Source organism: Bicyclus anynana, chromosome 11 (genome assembly GCF_947172395.1).
Source record: "Bicyclus anynana chromosome 11, ilBicAnyn1.1, whole genome shotgun sequence".
Classification (NCBI taxonomy): Eukaryota; Metazoa; Arthropoda; class Insecta; order Lepidoptera; family Nymphalidae; genus Bicyclus; species Bicyclus anynana.
Genome location: NC_069093.1, coordinates 873,828 through 900,773, shown reverse-complemented (window position 1 = coordinate 900,773; position 26,946 = coordinate 873,828). Strand labels below are relative to the sequence as shown.

Sequence of the window (26,946 nt, the reverse complement as noted above, 5' to 3'; positions counted from 1 at the left end):
CTATCCCGTCAACTTGTACAAGCGCGCGAAGGTGCAAGTGGACAAGCAGACGGCGGCCATCAAGCGGCGCCTCATGGTGCTGACGTACCAGGCCTGCGTCCGGCAGAGCGAGGCCGACATCAAGGACTACTTCCGGCAGGCTATGCAGAGGTGACGTTTTATTCATATGTATAGCATTTACTGTTTTTGAACTTTGCCTAATTTCAAGCGAGGTGGTGGTTCCATCCCCGTCCTCTAGACTATTGTCGTATACCTACTAACGCAATATTTCTAGACTAGTTGTAGGGGAATGGGAACATTGTTCACATTTAAAAAGGTTTGGCAAATCCTATCTGGTAATATAATAAACGATTTGTGTGCTAGATGTGTCCTCGCCTACGTTCTGGAAGACCCAGAGGAAGTGCAACGGCTGCGCATAGCGTTCCTGCCGACCCTCTGGCCCGCGCTGTGCGTGCGCGCGCCCATGCCGTGGCACAACGCCGTCGCGCGAGCTAAGCAGGCCATTGGCTACCGCTACTACCAGGGAAACCCCATCATGTTGGAGCTGAGGAGACTTTGGCAAGAGAGGTGACCTAAATATCGATGACGAAAACGCATTCCACAAATCCTTCCATTCCGTTCTAGCAACATTGTTGCGAGAACTTAGAAAAACTTAGAGCAGAGACCGGGACCTGAGACCCGGTTGTAGGGTTTCTCTGCTCATGTTGTGCTCCCTGGCCCATGCAAATTTTATGGAATCCTACTAGAGCAGCTGTGGATGCCCATTCCAATATAAAAACTTGCGACAGTTCTGGTGAGATTTTACTCTCGGACCCACTTCTATGGCATATAGATAAATGCTAAATTTTATTCTTACTGAGTACCTAATATAAAACTATTTGTAAACGGTATCTCTTTAGGTCTTTTACAACTTATCCGTTTGTTTCATGATTCATTAAATCTTAAACTTTTTAAAGCATTACAAAAAGAAAACTATTGTTTTCTATTCAAAAGAGCTTATAACTTGTTACCTTTTAGGTACCAGAACATGTATATTTGTGACATGAACAGAATGCAAGAAGACATGCTGTTCCCCCACTATCCGAGTGACTTTACTGAACGTTTAAATAAATTGTGTGCTGAAACCAGAGCGGAATTACTAGACAACTGGTTGATAGATATTGCTGATATTATGGTCAAGATGAGGAAACATTGGGCTTGCTACGTCTCGAAGAAGAAGAAAGAGTCCACCTTTCAAGTTGAGAAGTTTTTTAGGTAAGCTTCTGGTAATTTCTACAAAATTGCTATATAGAATTAAAGAAGACAAACAGAAAGAAATGTTCGGATTATTTATAAAATAGACCTGAAATAATTGTTAACCTGAATAATGTTAAAACTAACTTTAGAGGTAGAAATGCGTTTTGCAAGAGTTAAGACGTACTCTTAAAGTGCCTGCTTTTCTGCTTTATTATAGGAGACTGTTACATCACAATACCAGCTATACGCCATCTGATTACAACTAAATGTAGAATCCACTAAAAATGCACAATTTACAATAGATGCAGCATTTTCATCGTTCCAGTTCTATTTAGACAATATATTTTGCAGCTGTATTCATGCGTTGATGTCACGACAGATTCGCGATCTGGTTGAAAGGAGTGTCTTTCATTTTGCGGAATACTTCACATATTACTCCGTAAGTGTAAATGTTAAATGATCTGCTCTGACAGAAGAAGTTTTCTTTTTTATTTAATAATTTAACGAAAAGGATTAATTGAAACGATAGTTTTTTTCTGCACACAAGACAGAAAGAGAAACTGTTTACTTATAAGCGGGATTTTGTCTGTACTTTTGCTTTTGATTTTGCTTTCTTAACCGGTGGTAGAGTCAGTACTGACTTTGTTAATTTGCATATATACTCGTAGAAGTGTACTGGAATTATTCTTTCAGAATTTGATTTGATTTATTTCTTCGTAATAATTCGAATAATTCGAATAATGAATTTTCCTCCATTTCACCCGCACGATGAATCCATGGAATGCTTAGATATTCGTATCTGTTCTTCAAAAATTTAGAAGTAGTCGAATCAATTAATAACTTCTTCATTATCTGAATCTAGGAGGGCAACAACTTCGGTAAAGAGTACAGAGACTATCTGTTCATCAAACGACCCCTATTCCGCATCAAAGTGGTGGGGCAGCCTGGTTCTACCACTATAACGTTCGACCCGGCCTTGGATCAGATGCGTGTTATGATCGTCAAGTGGTTGCACACTATCATCGGCGTGAACCAGCAGTTGCCCAGTGTTGATACTATCATGTATCCAGGTATGTATTACTTTTTTATACTGAATAGGTTTGCGCTATACAATTAGGCCTGGTAGAAATCAACAGTGAGGTCTTGGTTGAGGTTTATTGTCTTGAATGTTATTACTATGCCCTTTACTACAGCTGAAAATGCATACCTAGTGATTAATATATCGTTGATAGCGTTGTTGTAAATTTTACCGGTTATAAAACGCCACGTAGACAGCGGTGCACACTAAAATTCAAATATAATCAACTCTTATTATATGTCATACATAACGTAATTGGGAACTTTTATAGTTTTTCCCTATTTAATTTCTAATACATAATTAGTGTTATTAGACATACAGTAATCAGTCCTATAGAGCTTGTGTAATCAGAGAAAAAAAGAAAAAAAAATAAGTTTAATACTACAAGACTGTATTTGGGTAAAACATATGTCACTTGTTAGGTGCCCAACGTCCAAAACCATATCTAATGGCGGTGTATCCCGACGAGCAGTACATGGTGGACGTCGTCAACAACTGCATCAAGAACTTCCACGTCAACCGGCCCGGCCCCGTCAGCTTCATCGACTCGTTTGAAGAGTTCTTCTACATCCTGGACGGCACCGCTTACCAGGATCTCTTGAAGTTCTTTGCTTTAGAACCTCCTCCATATTTAAAGGTAACTTCTTTTTTTTTGAGTCGAGTTCTTACTGCCTAGGTTTACGTGGAATATGTTTAAAGAGCGCTTTTATAGGATCGATAGCTCTTGTCTTTATTATGATTGCAACTTTTTGATGTCGTTTGTTTTCTTAGTGTGCAAAAAATAAGATATTTGGCTTCCATTCATTATTATTAGAAGATACATTATTATCCATTTATATCTACCAGTTCCTTCGGACTAACAGAATGGAGAGAGAACACTTTGTGTTTCATAATATCTCCTATGTTGGTTTCACAATCACATTGGCTGCCACGGCTGTAATATGGAAGGGAGAAATTTGCGTGGTCATGTTAGCCAAAAACTAGGGGTAGCCTTGCTAAGGAAAGGAGAACAGGGATTCAAAATTAGTGGCCCATGAGCGGCTGCTATGTTAAAATTTTGATAAAACAGTTTGAGACCCATCTAAATTGAAAGAGTAATAAGTAGGTGATCAAAAATGAACTTCTTTTTGTCCCTTGAAAAAGTCCTTATTGATCCCATGTATGCACAAAATAAAAGGTTCATATAGGAAAGTCTTTTGTAGGACTTCACCGCTCGCATCCACATGTACAAAGCGTTGAGGGACGAGGTCGCCTTCCTCCGGCGCGACATTCCTCTGAACATGGTGATGCTGGACTGCGCGCCCATCAACGACGTGCTGTGGAGCGAGGTGGACGCGCTGCGGATGTACATCGTCGACCACTTCACCACTGTCAACAGAAAGTGGAACCGATCGTGAGTGTTCTGTCCACCATTACTATCTAGTTTGAGGTTGGACAGTATAAATGTATAATAGAGGTTTAAAAGAGGTCTAGAAATCAGTGACGCCATGTTTCTTGCGGTCAAATAGTGTTGCCATCTGAAGGATTGTCGGTGAAATTAGGCTGGTAAGGGGCTTAATAAATTTGTCTAATGTATACGGTCCCAAGGATGCGTTATTGGCATGCCTTGCGGAGTGTTAGCTTTTCTGTAAGCGATGCTTTTCCAGTTAACAAGCTTAAATAAATAAATTAAAAAAAAAGCAATAAATAAATTTCTTTATAACTTTGACCAAATGACCAAAAAATATACTTTTTTCTTTAAATGAAATTTAAAACAATCAATACATGTTCTCAATGTTTGTGGGTTATTGAAGTGATAACTTCTTATGGAAGGGTAAACCGCTTGGTAACGTAACGCGTTACGGCGCCACTCTGTCTTTTCAGTCTTGTTGTTTGCTTTCAGAATTTGCAACGTGTACGAGGAGATGGCGGCGCGCACGTCCGAGAGCCCGGAGACCACGGCGCAGCTGGTGGAGCTGCTGGGCTACATCCAGGACTGCCGCGACTGCGCCATGTTCGACCTGCGGGAGAAGGCGCGCACCACCGCCGAGTACGTGCTGTTCCTGATGGAGCACGCGCATCTCTCTTGTGAGTGACTTTCATTTGTGTTTTACTTAAAAACCTTGAGGTTGTAAGTTGATGTTTGAATGAATTTCTGTGGCGCTCGAAGACGGGTGGATCGATTTCGACACGTATAATACTGCCTTGTAGTTCCAATGATTAGCTTATGCCCTATGTGCCCTTTGAATAGCACGATCCTGGATCGGGCTTTGAAATACTTTTCTTTCTTTTAAAAAATATAGATAAAATATTTTTTTTAATTTTTATCAAGTTAGTTAGTTCATTGTATATTATTTATAGTTGAAGACGTCAATCTAAACACTCGTGTCTTCCTCTGGCCTCTCGACATGGAGGAGACCATAGACCTGACGATAAAGACCCTAAACACCAAAAAGTTGATGGCGGAGGACAAGCTCAAAAGCAGGAAGGCGATCTACGAAGAGAAACTCAAGAAGCACGAGAAAGAGTTGGAGCTGTTCCGAAGATTTGATCCTCCACTGCTCAATCTGGACCTATTGCGGGAGGTGGTCGGCAAAGTGGATGAAATCTTCCATAACTTGACGGTGAGAATGTTTATTACTTACTATCGACAACCTATCTGTCAGTTACTCGTAGTTTTTTAAAAGTTTCAAAATTATTACAAAGTTAGATTTTAAATATTAAATTGTACACGAACTCTTGTAATACGAGCAAAAAATTGACGTCGACAAAAATGTCAATTTGGATGTGAACATTTTAGGACGACAAGCGCGAGGCCGAGGAGATCAACAGCGAAGAGTCGCTGCTGGACCAAGAGGTGTCGGTGTACTTCAGCATGACCGCCATGCTGGCCAGCATCGACCCCTTCCACAAGCTGTGGCACACCGCCTTCGACTTCTACGACGGCTACGAGAAATGGTAACTGATTGGCCAAAGAGGCTTTTATACATATTGTATTTTATGATCTTTTATCATCTTTTAAATCTGCTCTATTAGGAAGGCATCACGATCAGAAAAGGTGAGTGTTGAAATGTCATAAGGGAATTCCTTAACCCTAGACCTGGGTCACAAAATCCGGGCACTTAACATAGAAACACCACGCTGCTCCAATAAAATGTTGCATTAAATCATTATCAGATGTCAATAGTAACAAACGAGATTGATAGCATTACGTGCTTTCCGGAACATGGGAGTGTAAGTCCACCAATTTTTAGGGTACTCCTGAGAAGAAAGAAAAGCCTTATGGTTCCAGGATCCCAACCTAGGACCCCATGACTCAAAGCCGAGCTGATTTTGAGAGTTTCTGAAAGCAAAAAAAAACTTTATTTTATATTCCAACCCAGGGCCGCATGATTCTGCAATCCCAAAATCCCACAAATACTAATAATTGTACTGTTGAGGAGGTTGAGGTTTTTTGTATTATTCCTGGAGGAGTAGTTTCGATATCCTTGCCCAGGTACCACGGCCCATTCCTGGGCCTTGATGCGGAGCAGATAGCAGAGGACGTGGAAGCGTGGTGGAAGCTGCTCTACAAGTTAGGCAAGCAACTGATCGAGTATCCCGGCGCCAAACGCATCGCCGACATGGTGCGGAACAAGGTGGAGAAGTTCAAGCTGTTGCTGCCTGTACTCACTGCTATATGCAATAAGGTAAGAAAGAAACCTTTATTTTAAAACTAGTGGATGCCCGTGACTCCGTGCGCATGAAATCTGTTTTTTAATTCCCGCGGAACCATGGTATTTTTCCGGGATAAAAAGGATTCTCCAAATATTAATTAGCTCGGACAAACAGTAAGTCAGATAGACAAAATTAGAAAAAAAATATGGAATTACGTGTATTGTCCTCATACTACACTACTGATAAAGAATGGGATAAAAATTATAGTTCATATATTTCGCTCGCACATTATGTGCGTCTTTACTCACACTCATTGGTATAGACTGCTAAAATTACTTGTGTAACTTATTGAGCCGCAATTGCTAATACCATTCTTTAACCGCATGGGTAGTGCCTGTATGTTTAAAAATTCTTATTCTTCTAATTCTTTAATCAATTACAGGGTATGCGTGATCGCCACTGGGCTAAAATCAGCGATCTGGTGGGGGTAGAGGTGATCCACAATCCCGAGACCACCTTGGCCGACATGGTGGAGCAAGGGGTGCATGTGTTCGCGTCGCAGCTGGAGGAGATCGAGCAGTACGCCTCCAAGGAGTATGCGCTCGAGAAGGCGTTGATCAAGATGAAGGACGAATGGATAGGGGTCAAATTCGAAGTAATGCCTTATAGGTAATTTTAATTTCTTTCCAGAGCTACGCTTTCAAAAGACAGATTATTTAAAAAAAACCTCTTTACAATCTGTTCTTTTGCTCAGTTTATTTTTAGAGAATTTGAAGGCAGAAATTAAAGCTAGACTATGTTTTTTTATTTAAAAAAAATATTAAATTTCAAGTGACTTGATATTGTTCCCCAATAATCCATCGCTAATATAAATGGACATAAATCCAGCGGGCGGGGGTCGAAGCATCACATTTCAGTGATGAGTGTTACCGAGGAGCTTTTGAGGCTTAAACCCGTTAATATCACCCCCTACCCCCCTTATTTTCACTACAAAAGTACTCTATATATACATCAAAGTTAACCAAAATTGATTCAGTTGTTTAACCATAACAACGTAGCAAATAGGCAGCCGTACTTTCACATTCGTAGTATCAGTATGTTCTTTTATATATGCTCGTAACTTTTATAGGGACACAGGAGTGGGCATCCTCACAGGCTTAGATGACATCCAGCAGCAATTGGACGACCACATCCTCAAGTCGCAGACCATGCGTGGCTCGCCGTACGTGAAGGCGTTCGAGGCTGACATGGTTGCCTGGGAGGAGAAGCTTATCAGCATGCAGGATATACTGGACCAGTGGCTGCAGGTCTATATTCTATTATTACGATTCAAGATTAACATCTCATTTTAAGAGAGGAAACTTAAAACCTATCATTACATTACCTCGTAGCTCGTTTAGTAGCTCTAGACCATACGTAGGCAGCGTTTTTGCATTTCTTCTCGAGAAGTAAACTTCAAATTGAGTAAGCTAATTTAAATGCGAATTAATATTAATTGTCTTTCCAAGTACAAGTCATTTCTATTGGCACTCCTCCTCCATTTGAATAGGAGCATCCTCCCATGGCCTTTTCAACCTCGCGTTTATAAGTGCCGAATTGAGCCAGGGTAAAATTAGTACGTGGTCGTGATCCAGGGATGCCTTCTTCACTTCCCTCGCTTTTTGTCCCTCTGATTGCACTTTCCGTCTAGGACTACCCAAATCCGAGCTGCTTCTGTTAACTTTTTGAAAACAAGAAACTCATTTCATCTCCTGTTACTGTAATTATATAATGTGTTTGTCCTCAGTGCCAAGCCACGTGGATGTACCTGGAGCCCATCTTCTCGTCGGAGGACATCATGCGGCAGATGCCCGGCGAGGCGCGCAACTTCAGGGACGTGGACAAGGAGTGGCGCACCATCATGGCGGCCACGCAAAAAGACCCCTTGGTGCTGACTGCCACCGACTTCCCGGGTGAGAACCACCTGTTTTCCTGGTACCAGCTAATAATCAGAGCTGTATGCCCAATATTTGCTTGGTTTCTGTACCATAATGCTGAGCTGGAACCCTTTTCAAGGTTGTGACAAACATGACATAGTGGAGTTCTGATGAATGACACTACTTTTGGGTCATGACTTGCCCAAGTATTCGAGGTAGCAGGCACTACAAAAGTGTTAAGATGTTATGTGAAGCACAATTTTCAAATATATGTTTTTGATCGATACACTCTTTTTTCTATTATACAATTTTGACAGATTTATTAAGGAAGTTGCGATACAACAACTCGTTGTTGGATGACATCCAACGCGGCCTGAATGACTATTTGGAAAAGAAGAGGTTGTTCTTCCCCAGGTTCGTATCCATGGCAACAATTAATAAAATATTTATTCAACAGACCACAATAGAAGTTTAATATATTGTATCATCTAAAAACATAATCCTACTAAATCATATTAAATATTATTCTTTATTTTCTAAATCAGGGTTTATATTGGCCTTGGTTGCACGCCATGACATATCGAGACGAGAGAGGTTCAATTACAAAAAACAATAATTTCTAGATTCTTCTTCTTATCCAATGACGAGTTATTGGAGATTTTGTCGGAGACGAAGGACCCTATGCGTGTGCAGCCTCACCTCAAGAAGTGTTTTGAGGGCATCTACACCCTGGAGTTCAATGCGGCGAACGAGATCGTCGGCATGACCTCATCTGAGGGAGAGATTGTGAGGCTGTCGTCCTCCATACAGCCTGCTGATGCTAAGGTTTGTATCTCTACCTTTATATTTAAACTGAAGTGCTTTCACGGCTTTTACGGGTTTTTATGCTAAAGCGAGTTAACCGGTTTTAAAGGAAGTTACAAATCCCGGGCTCTGGTCGGTATTTGTCTTTCTGCTACAATGGACCCTGTACCCGCACGGTGAATTAATGTAATTCTAAGATATTCGTCTGTCGTGAGGCAAATAAAAATAGAGTCTATACATAAATAGCTTAAAATTCATAGACTGAGAGCCAGTGATAGCCAGGCCGTTATCATTTTGTAAAGACTTAATGTTTGTCAACTCCTGCTCCCACCAGAGTACGGTCGGCCTTTTTTCAATTTTCTTCGCGAGGGCACCACTGCGTTACTAGGGTATTCCACTTTTAGTGGGAGGGTGGAGGTCCCAGAGCATGTGACCCATCAATTTCCATTTAAGCTGTGATTCATTCTAGGGAAAATTTCTTTTGCAAACTTTTCTTATTCTCTCTCTTTTACTCCTACCACACTACGTACTATTGCCCTCTACCATCTCTCCAAACTATTTGAGAGGTCTTACTTAATAACGTTTTGTAGGGCATGGTAGAACGTTGGCTGCAACAGCTGGAGCACCAGATGATGACCAGCTTGCGCGACGTGGCGTCGGAAGCAATCAACGCGTACGCGATCACTCCGCGCGAGGAGTGGGTGCTGAACTGGCCGGGACAGATCGTGCAGGCCGGCTCCTGCGTGCAGTATACTACTGAGGTAAGTGTTCAGCTTCAGCACCAGATGATGACTAGTTTGCGCGATCTGTTTGAATATCAAATAACTTATCAAAAAATATCTTGAAATTAATCTGAATACCATGTTCGAGACACGCGTTGAATTCAATAGTTGCTGTTTCTAAAACCGCCATGATGAATTAGGCGAATGTTTTCATGAGTTTTTAAAAAGTAAAGCAATACACTAAACTTACTGACTTTCTCGGCATGGTTTTTTTTTTATATATTCTTTACAAGTTAGCCCTTGACTACAATCTCACCTGATGGTAAGTGATAATGAACCCAGAACTTCCGTCTTGTAAATCCACCGCGCATACCACTGCGCCACGGAGACCGTCATGTTAAACGTTTATAATATATAAAAAAATGCTACTGGAATCCATATACGGTTACAGTCGGAAGAAACTTTCACGTTTCTAGTCTGTCGGCTTATTTCCATCCTTACTGTTTCTACAATGCTACTAGAACCATACATATTTGGTTACAGGCGTTAGAAGCCATCCAGACGACCAGTCTACCGCAGCTGATAGAGAGGAGCACCAAGCAGATCACGGGGCTGGTGTACCTGGTGCAGGGAGACCTGGAGCCCGGCAACCGCATCACTGTGGAAGCACTCATCGTCATTGACGTGCACGGTGACTATACATATTCATCATCATTATGGCACATGACTATAGGGAATAAATTACGTTCATTCAGCGACTCACTGTGACCCCTTTGACTGTCCTTCCACTTCATGCTACTTCATGCACTCCAGCATCTTGGAACGTTTAGCGGCTCTTAAAATTGTGTCTACTGCTCACCCACTTCAGCTTTACGGCCTATTGAGCTATGAACTATCTCCTTCAAGGAGAAGGGATTAGGAGCTTAGAATCACAATTGTTCCAATGGCGAGCTTAGAGCGGGCTAATGTTTAACTTTGTATACATGAGGTTATACTATAATTACAATATGTTTATAATTAAGTTCGGCAAGGAAGGTTCGTCGTGTTTTCCGAGGCATGGTAAGCTTTGGGTGCTTGGGAAAATTTTCAACTTCGGGTTGCTACTGAGAATTTCTTGGAACCTACAACCATGATTCTATGGTTCCGCTGAAGTTAATCATCGAGACAGCAATATGACACCGAGAATAATTCTTTCCGTACCGCTAAGTGACTCTGAGTATAAAACTCCCAGGTCGCTCCATCCTCGAAGAGATGGAGGACAAGAAAGTTCGCACAGTGACAGACTTCAACTGGATCTCGCAGCTGCGCTACTACTGGCGCGGCGACCGCATCGTGTGCTCCATGATCACGACGGACGTGGACTATGGGTTCGAGTACCTCGGCAACACTGGTCGCCTGGTCGCCACGCCGCTCACCGACCGGTGCTACAGGTATAATATCCGCCAAATTTCAAGTCCGCTCTGAACACGAAGCACGCAGTATACGAAACAACATGGTTACAATAGCGCAATTCGGCGTGTTTCAACGTCAGAGTGGACTATAAGTTTGGCGCATAATATAAAGATATTCGGAAGAAGTTGGCTCCATTATATTGATAATAAAAATTGTAATAAATATATGTTAAATTTAGGTTGAAATTTTTATTGTAAATTTTCACATCAAATATAATTATGTTATAAGGATAAATTATTGAAATTAATATTTTAATTGTAAAAATCTTGCATACTGTAATCAGTTGAATGTATAGGTGACTCAATATTTTTAAGACCAAAACATGTACCACATTCTAGCAAATAAATGATTTGATTTGATTTGATTTGATTTGATTTGGTCATTCAGCCGCTAACTGAGCTAGCTACTTTGAGGACCTTAACATCACAGTTGTTGTTCACCAACAGAGAGAGTCAGGAGAAGTTGGCTCAATTTTCGTTATAGTTTTTCTGCTTCTGTTGGGTTTTTCGCTTTTAAGAAATTGTATAGACGCTGTTCCATCTGCTGACAAATATTACAGGTAGATCGACTGAGTCGAAATAAATCGACTCCATCATCTTGCTTACTTCTAGCGTCAAGTAGCTTGTCTGTTCTGATTTAATAAATGGTTTCAGTTGTAATTATTTACCCATCTTTGCACTACGCCTTAGATAATGTCATTTTTAAATTTTTGTCAATTTCATACTGTTGTAATAACTTTAGAACGTTAATGAGTGCCCTGAAGCTGAACTTGGGAGGCGCGCCGGAAGGTCCGGCAGGGACCGGCAAGACGGAGACCACGAAGGATCTGGCCAAAGCCGTCGCCAAGAAGTGTGTCGTGTTCAACTGTTCCGATGGACTGGACTATAAAGCGCTGGGCAAGTTCTTTAAGGTATGAAATATAGTTTGGCCTCTTCATCATGTAATCGCATCTGCATTTGCAAGTAGGCTTAGTTTTTAAATGATTTATTCAATAACCACGATTATGAGGCTACTCTCAACACCGTTCCTTACTCCCGTGGCCGTCTATTGGACTATTGTCGTATCCACTCCTAACGTACTTCTTACTGACTGATTCAAGGGGACGGAAATATTGGTCATATTTTCAAATATGGCTAACATTATTTTATATTGAATTTTAATATATTGAAAGTGGTTTTGGTTGTTAAGGCATTCAATTAACTAACTCAAGTCATACTCAAGTAAAACTGCAATAAAAATTGCAATAGTAACTGCATTAGCAGGTCATAGATTTTTATGGGAATCGTGGTTCAAAAGATTAAACTCGTCCCGACATTGAACTCGATGTACGGTATTTTAATTTCACACTAAATAACAATACTCAATAGTAACTAAGTAAGTCATATTTGATTTACTTCCTCAGGGACTCGCTCAATCAGGCGCCTGGGCGTGCTTCGATGAGTTCAACCGCATAGAGCTGGAGGTGTTGTCGGTGGTGGCCCAGCAGATCCTGTCCATCCAACTCGCGATACTGCGGCGCGAGAAGCGGTTCATCTTCGAGGGCACGGAGATCTGCCTCAACCCCACGTGCTCTGTCTTCATCACCATGAACCCTGGGTAAGAGCTCTGTGGATGTGATATATAACATAATAAAAACATGGAAATGAAAATTTGCACATTTGGTATTGCAATATATAAGTATCTCTTTGTTGCACACAAAAGAAAAATGAAAGATATACTAACAAAATATGATAAATTTAAAATTGTAGCAATGCTCAATATTCTACGTTTTTTGCTATCAGAATAGACTTTGTCAAGCTAAAGAATAGATTTTTGCTTAACTTTTGTATTCGACTATAAAGGACGGCCCATTCTACGTGGTCGCGCTAAATTAGAATGGCTATAGTTCATTAAATCATCAATCCTGGCAGGATTCTTAGAGGCATCGTACAAGAATGCTAAATCGTTTGGTATTGGTTCTTGCTCGAAACTTCTTAACCGAACTGGAAATAGGCTAGAACTTGCCTATAGATCAAAGCACACTTAAGTGGATTATCGTCACATTTAAGGACGAAATCCTAAAACTATAATTACATATTGTTTTATCATCAGTTACGCGGGTCGTACGGAACTGCCAGACAACCTGAAAGTGCTGTTCCGCACGGTAGCCATGATGGTGCCGGACTACGCCATGATCGGAGAGATCACCCTCTACTCCAATGGATTTGTAAACGCTGGCCCGTGAGTATGCAGAAAATGTGCATTATTATTATTTTCTGAATTTCAATGAAAGGTATATTGTATTTGTCAGCTGTTTTCATATTTGATTATACTACTAGCCATGCTCTGAAAATCTCCACTGTATCGGTCCAGCAAATTAAACTTAGTAAATCACCCAGATTTCTTCAGAGAGTATTGAGAAGTCAAGATTGATTTCGCTGTTTTCCGATTCTTCATTTTATTTCCCCTTCAAGTGTTTAGAAAAAAACAGTGTTTGATCCTTCTCAATAAAATGTAACAACATATATAATATCTACACAAAGCACTGTAATTAATCACCTTAAAAGCCATCCATTCTCTTTATAATTGGACCGTACTTAGCGTAGGCTAGAACCGTTTCGAATTATTCATTTGTGTCACTGATGTTTAGGAACGCCGGGTAAAGAAGCGCTTAATAAATAACACATTGCATTAAATGGAATTCAAAGAACAAATAGCAAGCAAGTTCCAATCTCTTATAGGTTAGCCCGCAAAATTGTGCAAGCCTATAAACTGTGCTCCGAGCAGCTGTCTTCACAAAACCACTACGATTATGGCATGCGAGCTGTTAAATCAGTGCTACTTGCGTCCGGTGCGCTGAAGAAGAACTACCCTGAGAAAGACGAGGCGCAGCTCGTGTTGAGGGCCATCATTGACGTCAATATGCCTAAGTTTCTGTCACAGGTGAGGCATCCCAGTCTTTCATTGTCATTGCGTTCCAACTTTTTTTTACCTTTTTTAAAACACCTGTAGGCCTAGGATGCGTCTAAGACTCATGACAAGAGAAAAATATAATATGGTCGTCAACAGCAGCGGAATCGAAAGTATTGCATTCGTGTCATCGGAATTAACAAGAAAGTAATATTTTGGATTTTGTCTCTATAGGTCGACAATAATGTCTTTCTCGACGATGGAGGATAAAAACCTATTTAATTGACTTATCCGTCAGGACGTGCCCCTGTTCTCGGGCATATACTCGGACCTGTTCCCGGGCGTGGAGATCCCGCAGCCGGACCGCGCCGAGCTGCTCAAGTGCGTCAACAAGGAGCTGGAGAAGCGCAACCTGCAGAACACCGACTGGTATCTGGAGAAGATCATACAGGTATACGTTAAACGTTCACAGTATTCTGGATTAAATTATACATAGGTATTATCATAACGTTTCACCCAATCTTATTTCAACCAATTAAGCCAACCACCAATAATTCAAACGAAACATATAGACTTTATTATCGTCGCAGATATACGAGATGATGCTTGTCCGCCACGGGTTCATGATCGTGGGCCCGCCGATGGGCGGCAAGACGCAAGCTTACCAGAGCCTGGCGGAGTCCCTGCGCGCGCTGCAGCTGATGAAGCCGCCGCCGCGCCACAAGGAGTTCGCAGCCATCTATCGCATCATCAACCCCAAGGCCATCACCATGGGACAGCTGTACGGATGCTTCGACCCTGCCTCGCATGAGTGGTATGTGACTAATACGGTTAAGGTTATATTTGACATTATCGATTCACTTAGTGGGATGAATAATAACTCTAGGCTTTCAGGTGCGGGATCCCCATTCCAACATCTTGGGCCCTAATGACCATCAAAGTTTTTGAGCTGCGCCTTTACCACTTCAGCTTTGCGATGTTTTAGTGGCAATGGCTTTGGTTATCTTGCGAATCTTTTCCATTCTAATCCTATTACGTAGAGTACCTCGTACCATTGTTTTCTCAATTGTCTACTGAGTAACTTTGAGCTTTCTTAAGAGGCCTGTGTTTTAGCGCATATTTTGTAGAATAATCTAGACTAAACATTGTGTCGTCTAGGTCTGACGGAGTGCTAGCGATAGCGTTCCGCGAGTACGCGATGTCAGTGACGCGCGAGCGCAAGTGGGTGCTGTTCGACGGGCCCGTGGACGCCGTGTGGATCGAGAACATGAACACCGTGCTCGACGATAACAAGAAGCTGTGCCTCATGAGCGGCGAGATCATACAGGTACTGGCGTTGACTACGCCTGTGTGAGCCATAGCATGTAGCCATGGCATTTCAGCAATTATTATTAATGAACGATTCTTGTAACATTTTAGTGTAGCGACACACCTTCGGAACGTTTCGTCACGGAAACTAACGCGACGGAATTATAGGTCGGAGTGACACACCAGACGGATCTGTCGGTCGGGTGCAATGGAGTTTTCAACTGTGCGCGCGGAACCTTCTGTTGTGTAACGCGCTGCAATCTGCATGATGTTTCGCTAAATGTGGCTGGTGTGCCTGGAGAAATTGGAAAAAACATTACGAGCGTGTTCTACCTACGGAATGCGCGTAACCTTTGTGTCGCTAAACTTACACTGTATTTTAAAGTTGTCAAAATGTGTAGTAACTTTATAGTTCTGATTTGTTTTTAAGAAACCTTGATATTAATTAGTCGTTATTTTTTAGATGACCAACAAAATGAATCTAATTTTCGAGCCTGCGGACTTGGAGTTCGCGTCTCCCGCCACCGTGTCGCGCTGCGGAATGATTTACATGGAGCCTGAACAACTAGGTGCATTCTGATTTGTCGATATACGAGCTTGGTGATTTTTATGCGCTTGGCCACAATCAAGCCTGGTAGAAAGCAATGAGGTCTCAGTTGAAAAATCTTTACGACTAATTGAAGGGCAACGCAAATATTGTCATCCTAGTGAACGCCCACAAGGTTTTCTGCCCTTAGACCTCCTTGACCAAAATTTGTACTAACTATAAACTAAACCTCCCTGCCAAATTTCATCTTTTTAAGTCAAGCGTTATTCAAAAAGGCATGGAAGATATTCTTTTTTAGGAAGAAATATCTTTCAGGTTGGCGCGCATTTCTCGCGTCGTACAACACCAACCTCAGCAAGAAGCTCATCCCGGAACAGTTTGATCTGATCCAGGAGCTGATCGACTGGCTCGTGCCGCCCATCTTTGAGTTCCTCTTGAGGACTCGACATTTCGTGCAAGTCGGCGAGATACATCAGTTTTATGTGAGTGATAAATTGTGTTTTACGTCAAAACAGCTAAGCTAAGCTTTGAAGATCAAGTGAAAAAAAGTTTCATCGAACATTGAAAATTTATCCAACATAACCTGCATATTAGTTAAAAACGCGGCTCGATTCTGATGGAATGAATGAATGGATGGAAAATACAAAGATGAATATTTGGATTGGTCAAAATAAATATTAGCCTTTTGAGAATCTTTGAAAATTACTCTGTGTGAGGTCTTCTAAAATTATCTTGAAAGCAGTTTTCAAGTCCATTGAAATTTGTTTGTCAAGGTAGTTTTTTTGGAATTTAAGACGAGATATTTACGTAAAGATCTTCTTTCCAGTCTTTCACGCGTCTGTTCACATGTTTGCTGGAGGGCGAGTCGCAGTTCAGCACGATGTGGCTCCAGTGCACGTTTATATTTGCGCTGCTCTGGGGACTGTGCCCTACTATCGACGGTGAGTGAACCGTTTTTGAAAATTTACAGTTTATAAACTACTAGCTGCCGCTGCGCGGTTTTGCCCGCGTGGTTCCATTTCGAGTAAGAATTCGGGGATAAAATATAGCCTATAGCCTTTCTCGATAAATGGGCTATCTAACACTGACAGAATTTTTCAAATCGGATCAGTAGTTCCTGAGATTAGCGCGTTCAAACAAACACTCTTCAGCTTTATATTATAGATAAAGTGGCGACATTGGTTTGTAGAAATATCCTTTCACCCCAAACGCATTTATACCCTCTCCGAACTACGTACCTTAGAGGCTATAAAAATGGTCAGTTTCCTGAAAGAGTACTTCTTTCAGGTGACAGTCGTAAAACTTTCGACACGTTTTTCCGTAAACTGCTCGATGGCGCCAATGCGAACTATCCCAAGCCGAAGTCTTTCAAACTGACCAAGAACCAACTGTTTCAAGACAAGGACACGGTGTTCGATTACGTGTATGACAAAAGGAACAATGGGTCGTGGATACCGTGGGTCGAACTGGAGAAGGAAGTTCCTCTGGCTTCAAACGCGAAGGTATTACGGAAAATATTCATTAGGTACATTCTATTTAATGTCAACATGGTAGGAAATTATTCGGTAATTTAGTCTTCAGATTGGATAAACAATAACTAAATTTTAGGAAAATATTTTGTTAAATATATGGAGAGTGTTTTGTTTGTATAATGCTTTATGCGGTAATGCTAAAATCACCTTTCACATCTTAAACATTTCGATAGAAAGTATTACTTTTTTATGTACTCCTACATTTAAAATATTGAACGTTTATTGTAAGTACTACATATTTGTAGGTCAATGACTTGATCATCCTAACGAATGAAAACGCGTGTCTACGGTTCTTCGTGAGCAAGATGGTGAAATACAAGGTGCCCATTCTGTTGGTGGGCCCGACTGGTACGGGCAAGTCATCGCTTGTGTTGAACTTCCTCCTTTCCTTGCCTAAAGAAAAGTATATCACTAACACTATAAACTTTTCGGCAAGGACTACCGCTAACCAGGTTAGTTGTGGTTTTATTTATCATCATCATTGATTATTTATTATCAGCCGTTCACATAGGCCTCATGGAAACACTTCCAAAAACATCATGAGGTACGACATTGTCAAAAAAGCGAGAATCAAATTTATAACCCGACGATAATGAATCTTTGTTCTATATCCGCCATTATATCATGACTTGCATCCCAAGTTATATCATGGCTCATTTCGGCGTATTAAAAATGAAAATATGAAACTTTTGAGGAGTTTGGAAGTTAATGTAAATCATTGTTTTTGCGTTTTAGACGCAAGATATCATAATGTCAAAAGTGGACCGGAGACGAAAAGGAGTATTCGGACCTTCTATGGGAAAGAAAGTAAGTAATGTCCGTCTAATTGTTAAGTTATACAACAAAAACATGTACATAGAGACAATTCCCGCAGAGATCACTTCCTTCCACTTGCACAAGGATGGTAATCCTTGTATATCTCCCTTGCTTCTGCCATTCTTATTAATCCTTACGTCATAAATCAAAAAGGCATGGAAGATATTCCTTCGAGAAGATCGTTGGTTTAGGATATTCTTCATTCCATGAATTGGGCCTCGTTGAAATTGGGAAACGTTCGCTTTGGTTTTCCCCATTCCTTTTGATAGTTTGCTTATGTGCCCAAATCTAGAACTCTAGGTAGATATGCTAACTTTCTTGATTTCAGTCTAAACTTATTGTCTTCTTCACAACAATGTTCAACGAAAATTAAAATATTGTAATATTTGTTTGTTAGTGTGTGTTGTTCGTGGACGACTTGAGCATGCCGCAGAAGGAGCAGTGGGGCGCCCAGCCGCCGCTGGAGCTGCTGCGGCAGTGGATCGACCACGGACACTGGTACGATCTGAAGGAGATGGTGCGCCAAGAGGTGGTTGATGTGGTCAGTCATTTTTTTAAAGAATATTTGCAATATGTTTAAAATATGATCAATATTCCAGTTCCCCTTTAACTAGTTGGAAAATACTGTGTGGGTACGACAATAGTCCAGCGGATGGGGATTGAACGTGATAATGAGTCTTTACTATTGAGGCTTATATTACAATGAAACAAATACTATGATACTAATACTAGCGAACCCCTGCGACTTCGGCCGTTCTTTTTTTATATTCTTTACAAGTTAGCCCTCGACTACAATCTCACCTGATGGTAAGTGATGATGCAATCTAAGATGGAAGCGGGCTAACTTGTTAGGAGGAGGATGAAAATCCACACTCCTTTCGGTTTCTACACGAAATCGTACCGGAACGCTAAATCGCTTGGCGGTACGTCTTTGCAGGTAGGGTGGTAACTAGCCACGGCCGAAGCTCCCCACCAGCCAGACCTAGACAAATTAAGAAAATCTCAATCTGCCCAGCCGGGAATCGAACCCAGGACCTCCGTTTTGTAAATTCACCGTGCATACCACTGCGCCACGGAGGCCGTGTTGAATACTTTGATGAAAGTCAACCATAAAAGATAGAATTTTAGAACTTTTAAAGGGTCGTGTAACTGTTACGCAAAACTTTCAAAAGAAATCTGTTCTATCCAATACAAAAACAAGTTTTCATTTCGATCCAGTAGTTCTTAAGATTAGTGCGTTCAAATAAAGGAACTCTTCAGCTTTGTAGTATAGTTTTTTAAAGCATTCTATAAGGCTACACAGCTCCAGCACTAAATTCATGACCTTCATGAAAAAACTAGTGAAACATCTCCATATTTCAGCTCTTAGTATCGGCAATGCTGCCTCCTGGCGGCGGATCCAACCTGATATCCTCACGTCTGACGCGGCACATGCAGCTCATAACGCTGGACTCGTTCGAGGACAATACGCTCAACAAGATATTCGTCACTATCATGGACTGGCATTTCGCTAAGGGCTTCACTGACACGCTCGCCAGGCAGAGTAAGGTTAGTAGTAGGTAATTACATTAAATTAAAAACACTGAGGTTCTAAAATCTTGGACCATTTTGAACACGTTAAACAGTCTAGCACCACCAAATTCCGTTTATTGGATATAGTAATTACTTTAAGACTAAAATAGTAATAACAAAAAAAATCCTAGTTGATAATTGTTGTGGGCTCTTTTCGGACCAAGGCGTTTGACCTCCTCTACCTTATTTTCCACCTAACTTCAATTCTGCGTTTTTGACTTCACTTATCACCACAATAACGCATGCGAGTAACCTGTTTAAAAAATGCTTTAATAAATGAATTTTGAATTTGAATCGAATTTTGAATTTGGCGGGCCAAATCGCAGGCGTGCGCTAGTTTAATATAAAATTGGGCGTTGCTTCGCTTGCGTTGTTCTAACGCATTAGTTGTTCTATACTGTAATAAGTTACAATTATGTGAGCGTTTACTATGCAGGCAGTGGTGGCGGCAACCATGGAGGTGTACAAAGCGGTGACGCTGCAGTTCCTGCCCACGCCCAGCAAGTGCCACTACCTGTTCAACCTGCGGGACTTCGCGCGCATCATCAAGGGCGTGCTGCTGGTGCCGAGCACGCACATGAAGGAGCTCAACAAGCTGGTGCTGCTGTGGGTGCACGAGACCTACCGCGTCTTCTACGACAGGCTGGTCGATGACTCTGATCGGTGAGTGATTCATCAGGAATCAGCAGATCTGAAGAAGAACCAAAATTCAACGAGTCGCAAAGCTGAACATAGTTCGAAGAGCCGATGCTTGGGAATACTTGGGAAAGTTGCTTAACTAATGAACCAACAGTGATAATCGAGACACTAGGTGAATCGACGATATTAAGGACACGGAAGGAGTCACTGAATGCAGGCTAGCTAGTAGGGAATTCAAGACCATAGTGTTTAGAAGTACAAGAGTCGTCGTAGCTGAGTTTGTTGTGGGCTTTTCTCGAACAAAGACACGTTTGGTACCCGTTACATTAATTTTAATTTTTTTAACTTTTCTTATCACCATACTATCATAACGTTTTAAAAGTTCTTGTAAACTAAGTTTTACAACAACTTTTGACTTTGACTGACATCATCCATATTTGGCCTACTGTTGAGAACGAGTTTCCTCTCAGAATGAGAGGGGTTAGGCTAATAGTCCGCTGGCGCAATGTGGGTTAGCAGATTTCACATACGAAGATAATTAAAAAAATCTCTGCTATGCAGGATGTTTTTCCTTCACCGTTTGAGACTCTACATGCATATGCCCTATTCTCTGTGTCCCGACCAGGCTGAAGCTGTTCGAGCTGATCTACAAGGCGGTGTACGGCAACTACCGCGTGCACATGGAGCAAGTGCTGTCGGAGCTGGGCTACGTGCCCGAGGGGGAGAAGCTGGCCAACACGCACGCCGCCAACATCTTCTTCGGCAACTACATGGAGCCGGACGCCGACCCCAAGATATACGATCAGGCAACGATATTTTAAACTAAGAGTATAGTAGTTACGTGCCTACAAAATCACTGCAAAAAGTGATACGAATTTAGATATTCCACTGAGCGCACATATGTACAATTTTGTGTTTGCCTACGTTATATATTTTATATACATTACGTATGTATATACACTTCCTGAACACAACTCGACTTGTAGACAATATTTCTTCGTAAGGTAGAGAGAAAAACTTCCAACAGATCCCCGGACTTATAACCGATGGGTGTAAGGTTAAGGACGTCCTTGATAATTATCTAACACTCCCCTTCTCTGCTCCGGCCGAAATTATAGACAGATTTTGCTGGTCTCTCTCTCGCATCTACTTCTACGGCGTAGAAACTAACCACATTTTTAGTTAGTTTATACTGTAATCCTTCGGAATGAATAAAACTTACCAGATTCTTTGAAATAAATCTCAAAGGCTGATTTTTGTATTAAAGGTTTTGGATTTAGAGGACATGGCGGTCAAGATGGAGTACTACCTGGAGGAGTACAACGTGGTGTCGTCGTCGCCGATGGCGCTGGTCATGTTCCGCTACGCGCTCGACCACATCTCGCGGTGTACGCGCGTGCTGCTGCAAGACAACGGTGCGTATTGCGTGTAGTGATACTGTACATTTACTATACAGAAGAGAAACTGATAAAGATGGAGTACTACCTGGAGGAGTACAACGTGGTGTCGTCGTCGCCGATGGCGCTGGTCATGTTCCGCTACGCGCTCGACCACATCTCGCGGTGTACGCGCGTGCTGCTGCAAGACAACGGTGCGTATTGCGTGTAGTGATACTGTACATTTACTATACAGAAGAGAAACTGATAAAGATGGAGTACTATCTGGAGGAGTACAACGTGGTGTCGTCGTCGTCGATGGCGCTGGTCATGTTCCGCTACGCGCTCGACCACATCTCGCGGTGTACGCGCGTGCTGCTGCAAGACAACGGTGCGTATTGCGTGTAGTGATACTGTACATTTACTATACAGAAGAGAAACTGATAAAGATGGAGTACTAGTCTTAGCTATATTGGTATTTTTTTCATATCTTCAAAAATTCAAACTCATTTTATGATCATTGTAGACTGACCTTTAAAAAAATGAGCGCATCATGTAAAATATGGTATTACGGGTATGTAACCAAAATAATATTTGTCAAAAATATTTTTGTTACTAGGTAATCTTTTATTAGTCGGAGTTGGCGGCAGCGGCAGAAGTAGCGCAGTGAAGCTAGCCGCTAGTATCTTGGAGATGAATGTCATTCAGGTACGATATTGTTGAAACGAGAACTTATAAATGTTTAAAAATTTTCAAAATGTGATAACTCAGGTTTATTTTTTTATAGATCGAGATATCTAGAGTCTATGGCCAGAACGAGTGGCGCGACGATATCAGAAAGCTGCTCATGAAAGCTGGTATTATTGGGAAACCGTTAGTCTTCTTGTTTGCTGACAATCAGGTAACTTGGTTTGTAGAGTTAAATTAGGATTTAACTGTTATTTATATGGCATTTCAAACAGCTATATAAATAAAAAAATATCGCCAAATGTGTTACTAAGTATAAAACTCGAGAATGGCTCGACGGATTCTGTTATTTATTTTATGGTACGTTCGTTAGTCACTCAATCATCAATCAGATCTGAATTCAATTGAGCACAGAGATAGTTTGGTATAGCTTATTGGATAATTGTATTCCTACAGAAATGGGATACCGGTAAAACCGCAGAGCACAATTAGGTTTATATAAAATAGCACATCTACTTCCAGATAATGTACGAAGGGATGGTGGAAGACATTAACATGTTACTGAATACAGGCGACATTCCTAATCTCTATGGGATGGACGAAAAGGTTGAGATCCTCGACAAAATGCAAGCCGCTGTGAGGGAAGCTGTAAGTTTTTAATAGCTATTTGTTATACAACGTGTTTGTATCGACGCTTCTAATAAGAATAACTAAGATGTGGAATACCCTTTCGGCTTCTGTGTTTGCTAGCGTAAGAGAGCGTAATTTTACCCATACTATGAAGGTGCACAAAGCACCTTCATAGTATGGGTAAAATTTATGGATCTTCTGGTAATTTTTTTCTTTATCTTTGCTTTTCACCAGGCATAAGCCAACAGTGTGTCAAGCACAAGACATAATAAAAATAAAAAATATTGTTTTAAATACCGAGCAAGCAAAGGGTTCTAAAATTGAACCATGAGCACAGCAACTAGCGAGGGATTCAAAAAGAATCCTGAGTATAATGAGGGTTTCAATGCATGAAAGATTAGTGATCGTGTGCGTTGTCGCTTCAATTTCCCAATTTTTGCGAAGAATAGCAAAATGAATCAAACCTTTATTTCCAGGGCAGAAAAATGGAAACAACCCCGCTAGCCATGTTCGGTTTCTACGTGGAGCGAGTAAAGGCCAACCTGCGTATAGTGATGGCCATGTCCCCCATAGGAGACTCCTTCCGGAACAGACTGCGCATGTTCCCCTCGCTTATCAACTGCTGTACCATAGATTGGTTAGTGTAGTCAGTCTATTCCGATTCTGGCACTTCTGAATTTAGAAAAAAAATCAAAGTGTATCTCAACAGGTTTACGGCGTGGCCGCCTGAAGCGTTGGAACGTGTGGCGTCCATGTTCATAGCCAAGATGGAGAACGTGGACAACGAGCTGCGCGACTCGTGCGTGGAGATATGCCAGCTGTTCCACATGAGCGTCGTGCAGCTGAGCGACAGGTAAAGGATGGTAGCTAACTGAGTTACCAGGAAATGAAAATTTCTCGAGCGTCGGAACGACATAATGTACCACGCAATTTGTAGGATACTGTGGCTGTAAGTTGTATAAGTAATAATTAAGCAACAGTAAAATAAACATCTCACAAGCGTAGGTGTTAAGGTTTACAAGTATGTGTCCATAATTACACCTGCAACATGTTCTTTAGCCCGGAATATTTCAATGCTGATGTAGACATAAGAAAAAGCTACTTTCGAGTGCTTTAACTATTATGGTGAAAATCTGTAAAACTATATTCAATAATAATATTACAGATTCTATTCGGAACAGAAAAGAAAGGTGTATGTAACACCGACCAGCTACTTGGAGCTCATAAAGGCATTCCAGAATTTATACGCTTTGAAGGTGGATCAGATAACCAAATCAAGGAATCGGTAAGATAAGCATGATAAGAATAAATATTTTAAATTATTATTATATTCGGTACAGCACAACTTCATTTTAGATATGAGACAGGTCTAGAACAGCTGGACTTCGCAGCTGGTCAGGTGGCTGTAATGCAACAGAATCTAATAGATTTGCAACCGCTGTTGGTGGAGACGTCTGACAAGACTGAGAAACTCATGATCAAGATTGAGCAAGACACGGTTGTCGTGGAGAAGCAGAAAGAGGTTAATTTCTTTCTTCATTAGAGATTTTTTCTAGCGGTGTAAACAACGATTTTAAATAATTTTAACGATAACGACACTGTGCAGAAAAAGAAAAAATCTTCTACAACGCTGGTTAGTAATGAGGCTGTGCATTTTTGCATCAGTAAAGTGCATAGGTGATCATCGAGTGATTGAGCTATGCCTTCAAGCTTTCGGTTGCAAATTTAACATTTTTTATCAATTTCAGATAGTTGGAGCAGACGAAGCCCTGGCCAACGAAGCGGCAGCTGCTGCCCAGGCCATCAAAGATGACTGCGAGTCTGACTTAGCAGAAGCGGTGCCAGCGCTACAGGCTGCGTTGGATGCCCTCAATACCTTGAAGCCAGCGGACATAACCTTGGTTAAGTCTATGAAGAATCCGCCCGCTGGAGTCAAGTTGGTGATGGAAGCGGTTTGTGTCATGAAGGGGATCAAGGGTGATAGGAAGATGGATGCTAGTGGTAACGGTTGAAACATTTATAATATTCATATTTACAAGATACCTTATCTTTAGGGCCAGTTATGACAAGCCATGATGTAATATGTTGTGATGTATCTTGTTATATCGTTTTGCTGACGTTTCTTCAGAGATTGAAATCCATGTTAAGACTTTTCAAAAGAATGCTTGTTTGGGTCGCGTAATTTCTGCTGCATTCGGTTTCATACAAAAGTTCAGTTTCTGCCACACTGCGTCCCAAAATGAGTTGTGTTACGTGTGCGACATACACGCGAATTGCTGCGACAGAAATTACGTGACTGACAACTCACAAAATTACACTCGTTTGGCTTCACCCGTGGCGATAGTTAGAATGCCCATGTGTCAATATTTGCTATTAAAACATTTTTCCATAGGGAAACCCTTTGATGATTTCTGGGGACCTTCTCAGAAAATGCTGGGAGATATGAAGTTCTTGGAGAGTCTTAAAAATTATGACAAGGATAATATACCTCCTGCTATAATGAAGAAGATTAGAGACAAGTGAGTTTTGTATATTTACCATAAAAGTGACTTTAAACTAAAGTAACACAAAGACAAAGGTAGTTACACCATTTAAAAATCGAAAAGTGGACTGATTGTTATGATATCAGAAATCAGAATAACTATTAAAACATCGAAAATTTTAGAAAAAATTAAGATGAAAAATCGTTTCTTGATATATTTTGAACGACAACTTTGTTGACATTTCGAAAACTTTAATCTTTAACGGTGTTTGTTTGGAAGGGTTGGATTAATCTATCTCAGTTTCGGATTACATACATTTGAATTAATTTAGTAGTAGCAGTGTTAGCCCATTGGATATGACATCTGCCTTCGATTCGGAAGGCGTAGATTCGAATCCGGTTCGGGGCACCTGAGTTTCCAGTTTAAGCTTTTTAAGAAATAAAATATCACGTGTCTCAAACGGTGAAGGAAAAACATCGTGAGGAAACATGTATATCAGAGAATTTTCTTAATTCTCTGCGTGTGTGAAGTCTGCCAATCGCATTGGGCCAGCGTGGCGGACTATTAGCCTAACACCTTTAATTCTGAGAAGAGACTTATGCTCAACAGTGACCCGAATAGGTTTGGGTTGTTAATGATTAATGACATGAATTGATTTAGTTCATAGAACATTTCGTCTTTCATAGGTACATTCCGGATCGCGAGTTTGATCCCGCAGTGATAGCGAAAGTGTCATCTGCTTGCGAAGGTCTTTGCAGATGGGTGCGAGCGATGGACGTGTATGACAGAGTCATCAAGGTAATAGAACAATATTGCATTTTTGGCTCTATACACATTGGAATAGACTGCAGAGTCCAAGTAAAGCGAACATTTTAGTTTGGCGTGTAAAACAACAGCGAAGCTAAGTGGATGAAATATTGATATGATATGATGAAGTATTGAATTTGATATAATTATCTCGTGTCAACAGGTGGTAGCACCTAAGAAAGCAGCCTTAGCAGAAGCGGAGGGCGAGCTGCAAATGCAAATGAACACTTTAAATGAGAAGCGAGCGCAACTGCAAGGAGTGCTTGACAAATTGCAGGTAGGTATCTTGAAATTTGTATCTTTATATATCAAAATAATTATAAGGCAGAAAACCCAAGTTTTCTTGTGACGCAAAGCCGGCTTTTCTGAGCACTATTACTGACTTATGGGTAGTAAGCAGTTTTTCCCAAAAGCGCTGGACTTCTCGACCGCACCGTAATGCTAGTTACTTGCATTAAGTTGTCGTAGGTTATAAGATGAATGAGTAAAAAAAGAAGGTTTAAAACCAAGTAACACATAAGGGATATTGAGTACATATATTAAATGTTGCTAGGCTCTTAACGACGAGTTTGCTGAGATGACGCGTAAGAAAAAAGGCTTGGAAGACGAAATCGAACTATGTTCCACTAAACTATCCCGAGCAGAGCAACTGATAGGTGGCCTGGGAGGAGAGAAGGCGCGCTGGACTGACTTGGCTAAACAACTGCAGGAGTTGCTGTCTAATATCATCGGTAAGTTAGAGAGAACAAAGTCTTGCCGGATCTTTTTAGAAGAACCTTCTTTCCCTACTGAAGGTGGAGTCTCTGCAACAAAGTT

At 41.1% G+C, this 26,946-nt stretch overlaps 1 protein-coding gene across 1 annotated transcript in view; it reads left to right on the top strand.

Annotated features, from left to right (window-relative positions):
- Positions 1-26,946, top strand: part of LOC112046540 (dynein axonemal heavy chain 3) — a 44,863-nt gene continuing 17,917 nt past the window's right edge. The window contains 49 exon segments of the mRNA XM_052884388.1: positions 1-150; positions 364-567; positions 1,018-1,254; positions 1,588-1,675; positions 2,099-2,306; positions 2,737-2,951; positions 3,517-3,707; positions 4,197-4,381; positions 4,655-4,917; positions 5,094-5,251; positions 5,790-5,982; positions 6,393-6,619; positions 7,080-7,257; positions 7,737-7,902; positions 8,184-8,280; positions 8,490-8,691; positions 9,261-9,431; positions 9,936-10,083; positions 10,624-10,822; positions 11,586-11,754; positions 12,247-12,440; positions 12,936-13,064; positions 13,565-13,766; positions 14,032-14,184; positions 14,324-14,547; positions 14,892-15,060; positions 15,505-15,610; positions 15,904-16,070; positions 16,415-16,529; positions 16,876-17,090; positions 17,366-17,572; positions 17,856-17,927; positions 18,334-18,477; positions 19,299-19,484; positions 19,945-20,171; positions 20,773-20,975; positions 21,604-21,738; positions 22,143-22,231; positions 22,311-22,424; positions 22,733-22,858; positions 23,317-23,477; positions 23,550-23,693; positions 24,006-24,125; positions 24,197-24,362; positions 24,589-24,841; positions 25,233-25,359; positions 26,010-26,121; positions 26,294-26,407; positions 26,684-26,861. Coding sequence (XP_052740348.1) covers positions 74-150; positions 364-567; positions 1,018-1,254; positions 1,588-1,675; positions 2,099-2,306; positions 2,737-2,951; positions 3,517-3,707; positions 4,197-4,381; positions 4,655-4,917; positions 5,094-5,251; positions 5,790-5,982; positions 6,393-6,619; positions 7,080-7,257; positions 7,737-7,902; positions 8,184-8,280; positions 8,490-8,691; positions 9,261-9,431; positions 9,936-10,083; positions 10,624-10,822; positions 11,586-11,754; positions 12,247-12,440; positions 12,936-13,064; positions 13,565-13,766; positions 14,032-14,184; positions 14,324-14,547; positions 14,892-15,060; positions 15,505-15,610; positions 15,904-16,070; positions 16,415-16,529; positions 16,876-17,090; positions 17,366-17,572; positions 17,856-17,927; positions 18,334-18,477; positions 19,299-19,484; positions 19,945-20,171; positions 20,773-20,975; positions 21,604-21,738; positions 22,143-22,231; positions 22,311-22,424; positions 22,733-22,858; positions 23,317-23,477; positions 23,550-23,693; positions 24,006-24,125; positions 24,197-24,362; positions 24,589-24,841; positions 25,233-25,359; positions 26,010-26,121; positions 26,294-26,407; positions 26,684-26,861 — 8,128 coding nt within the window. The 5' untranslated portion in view covers positions 1-73.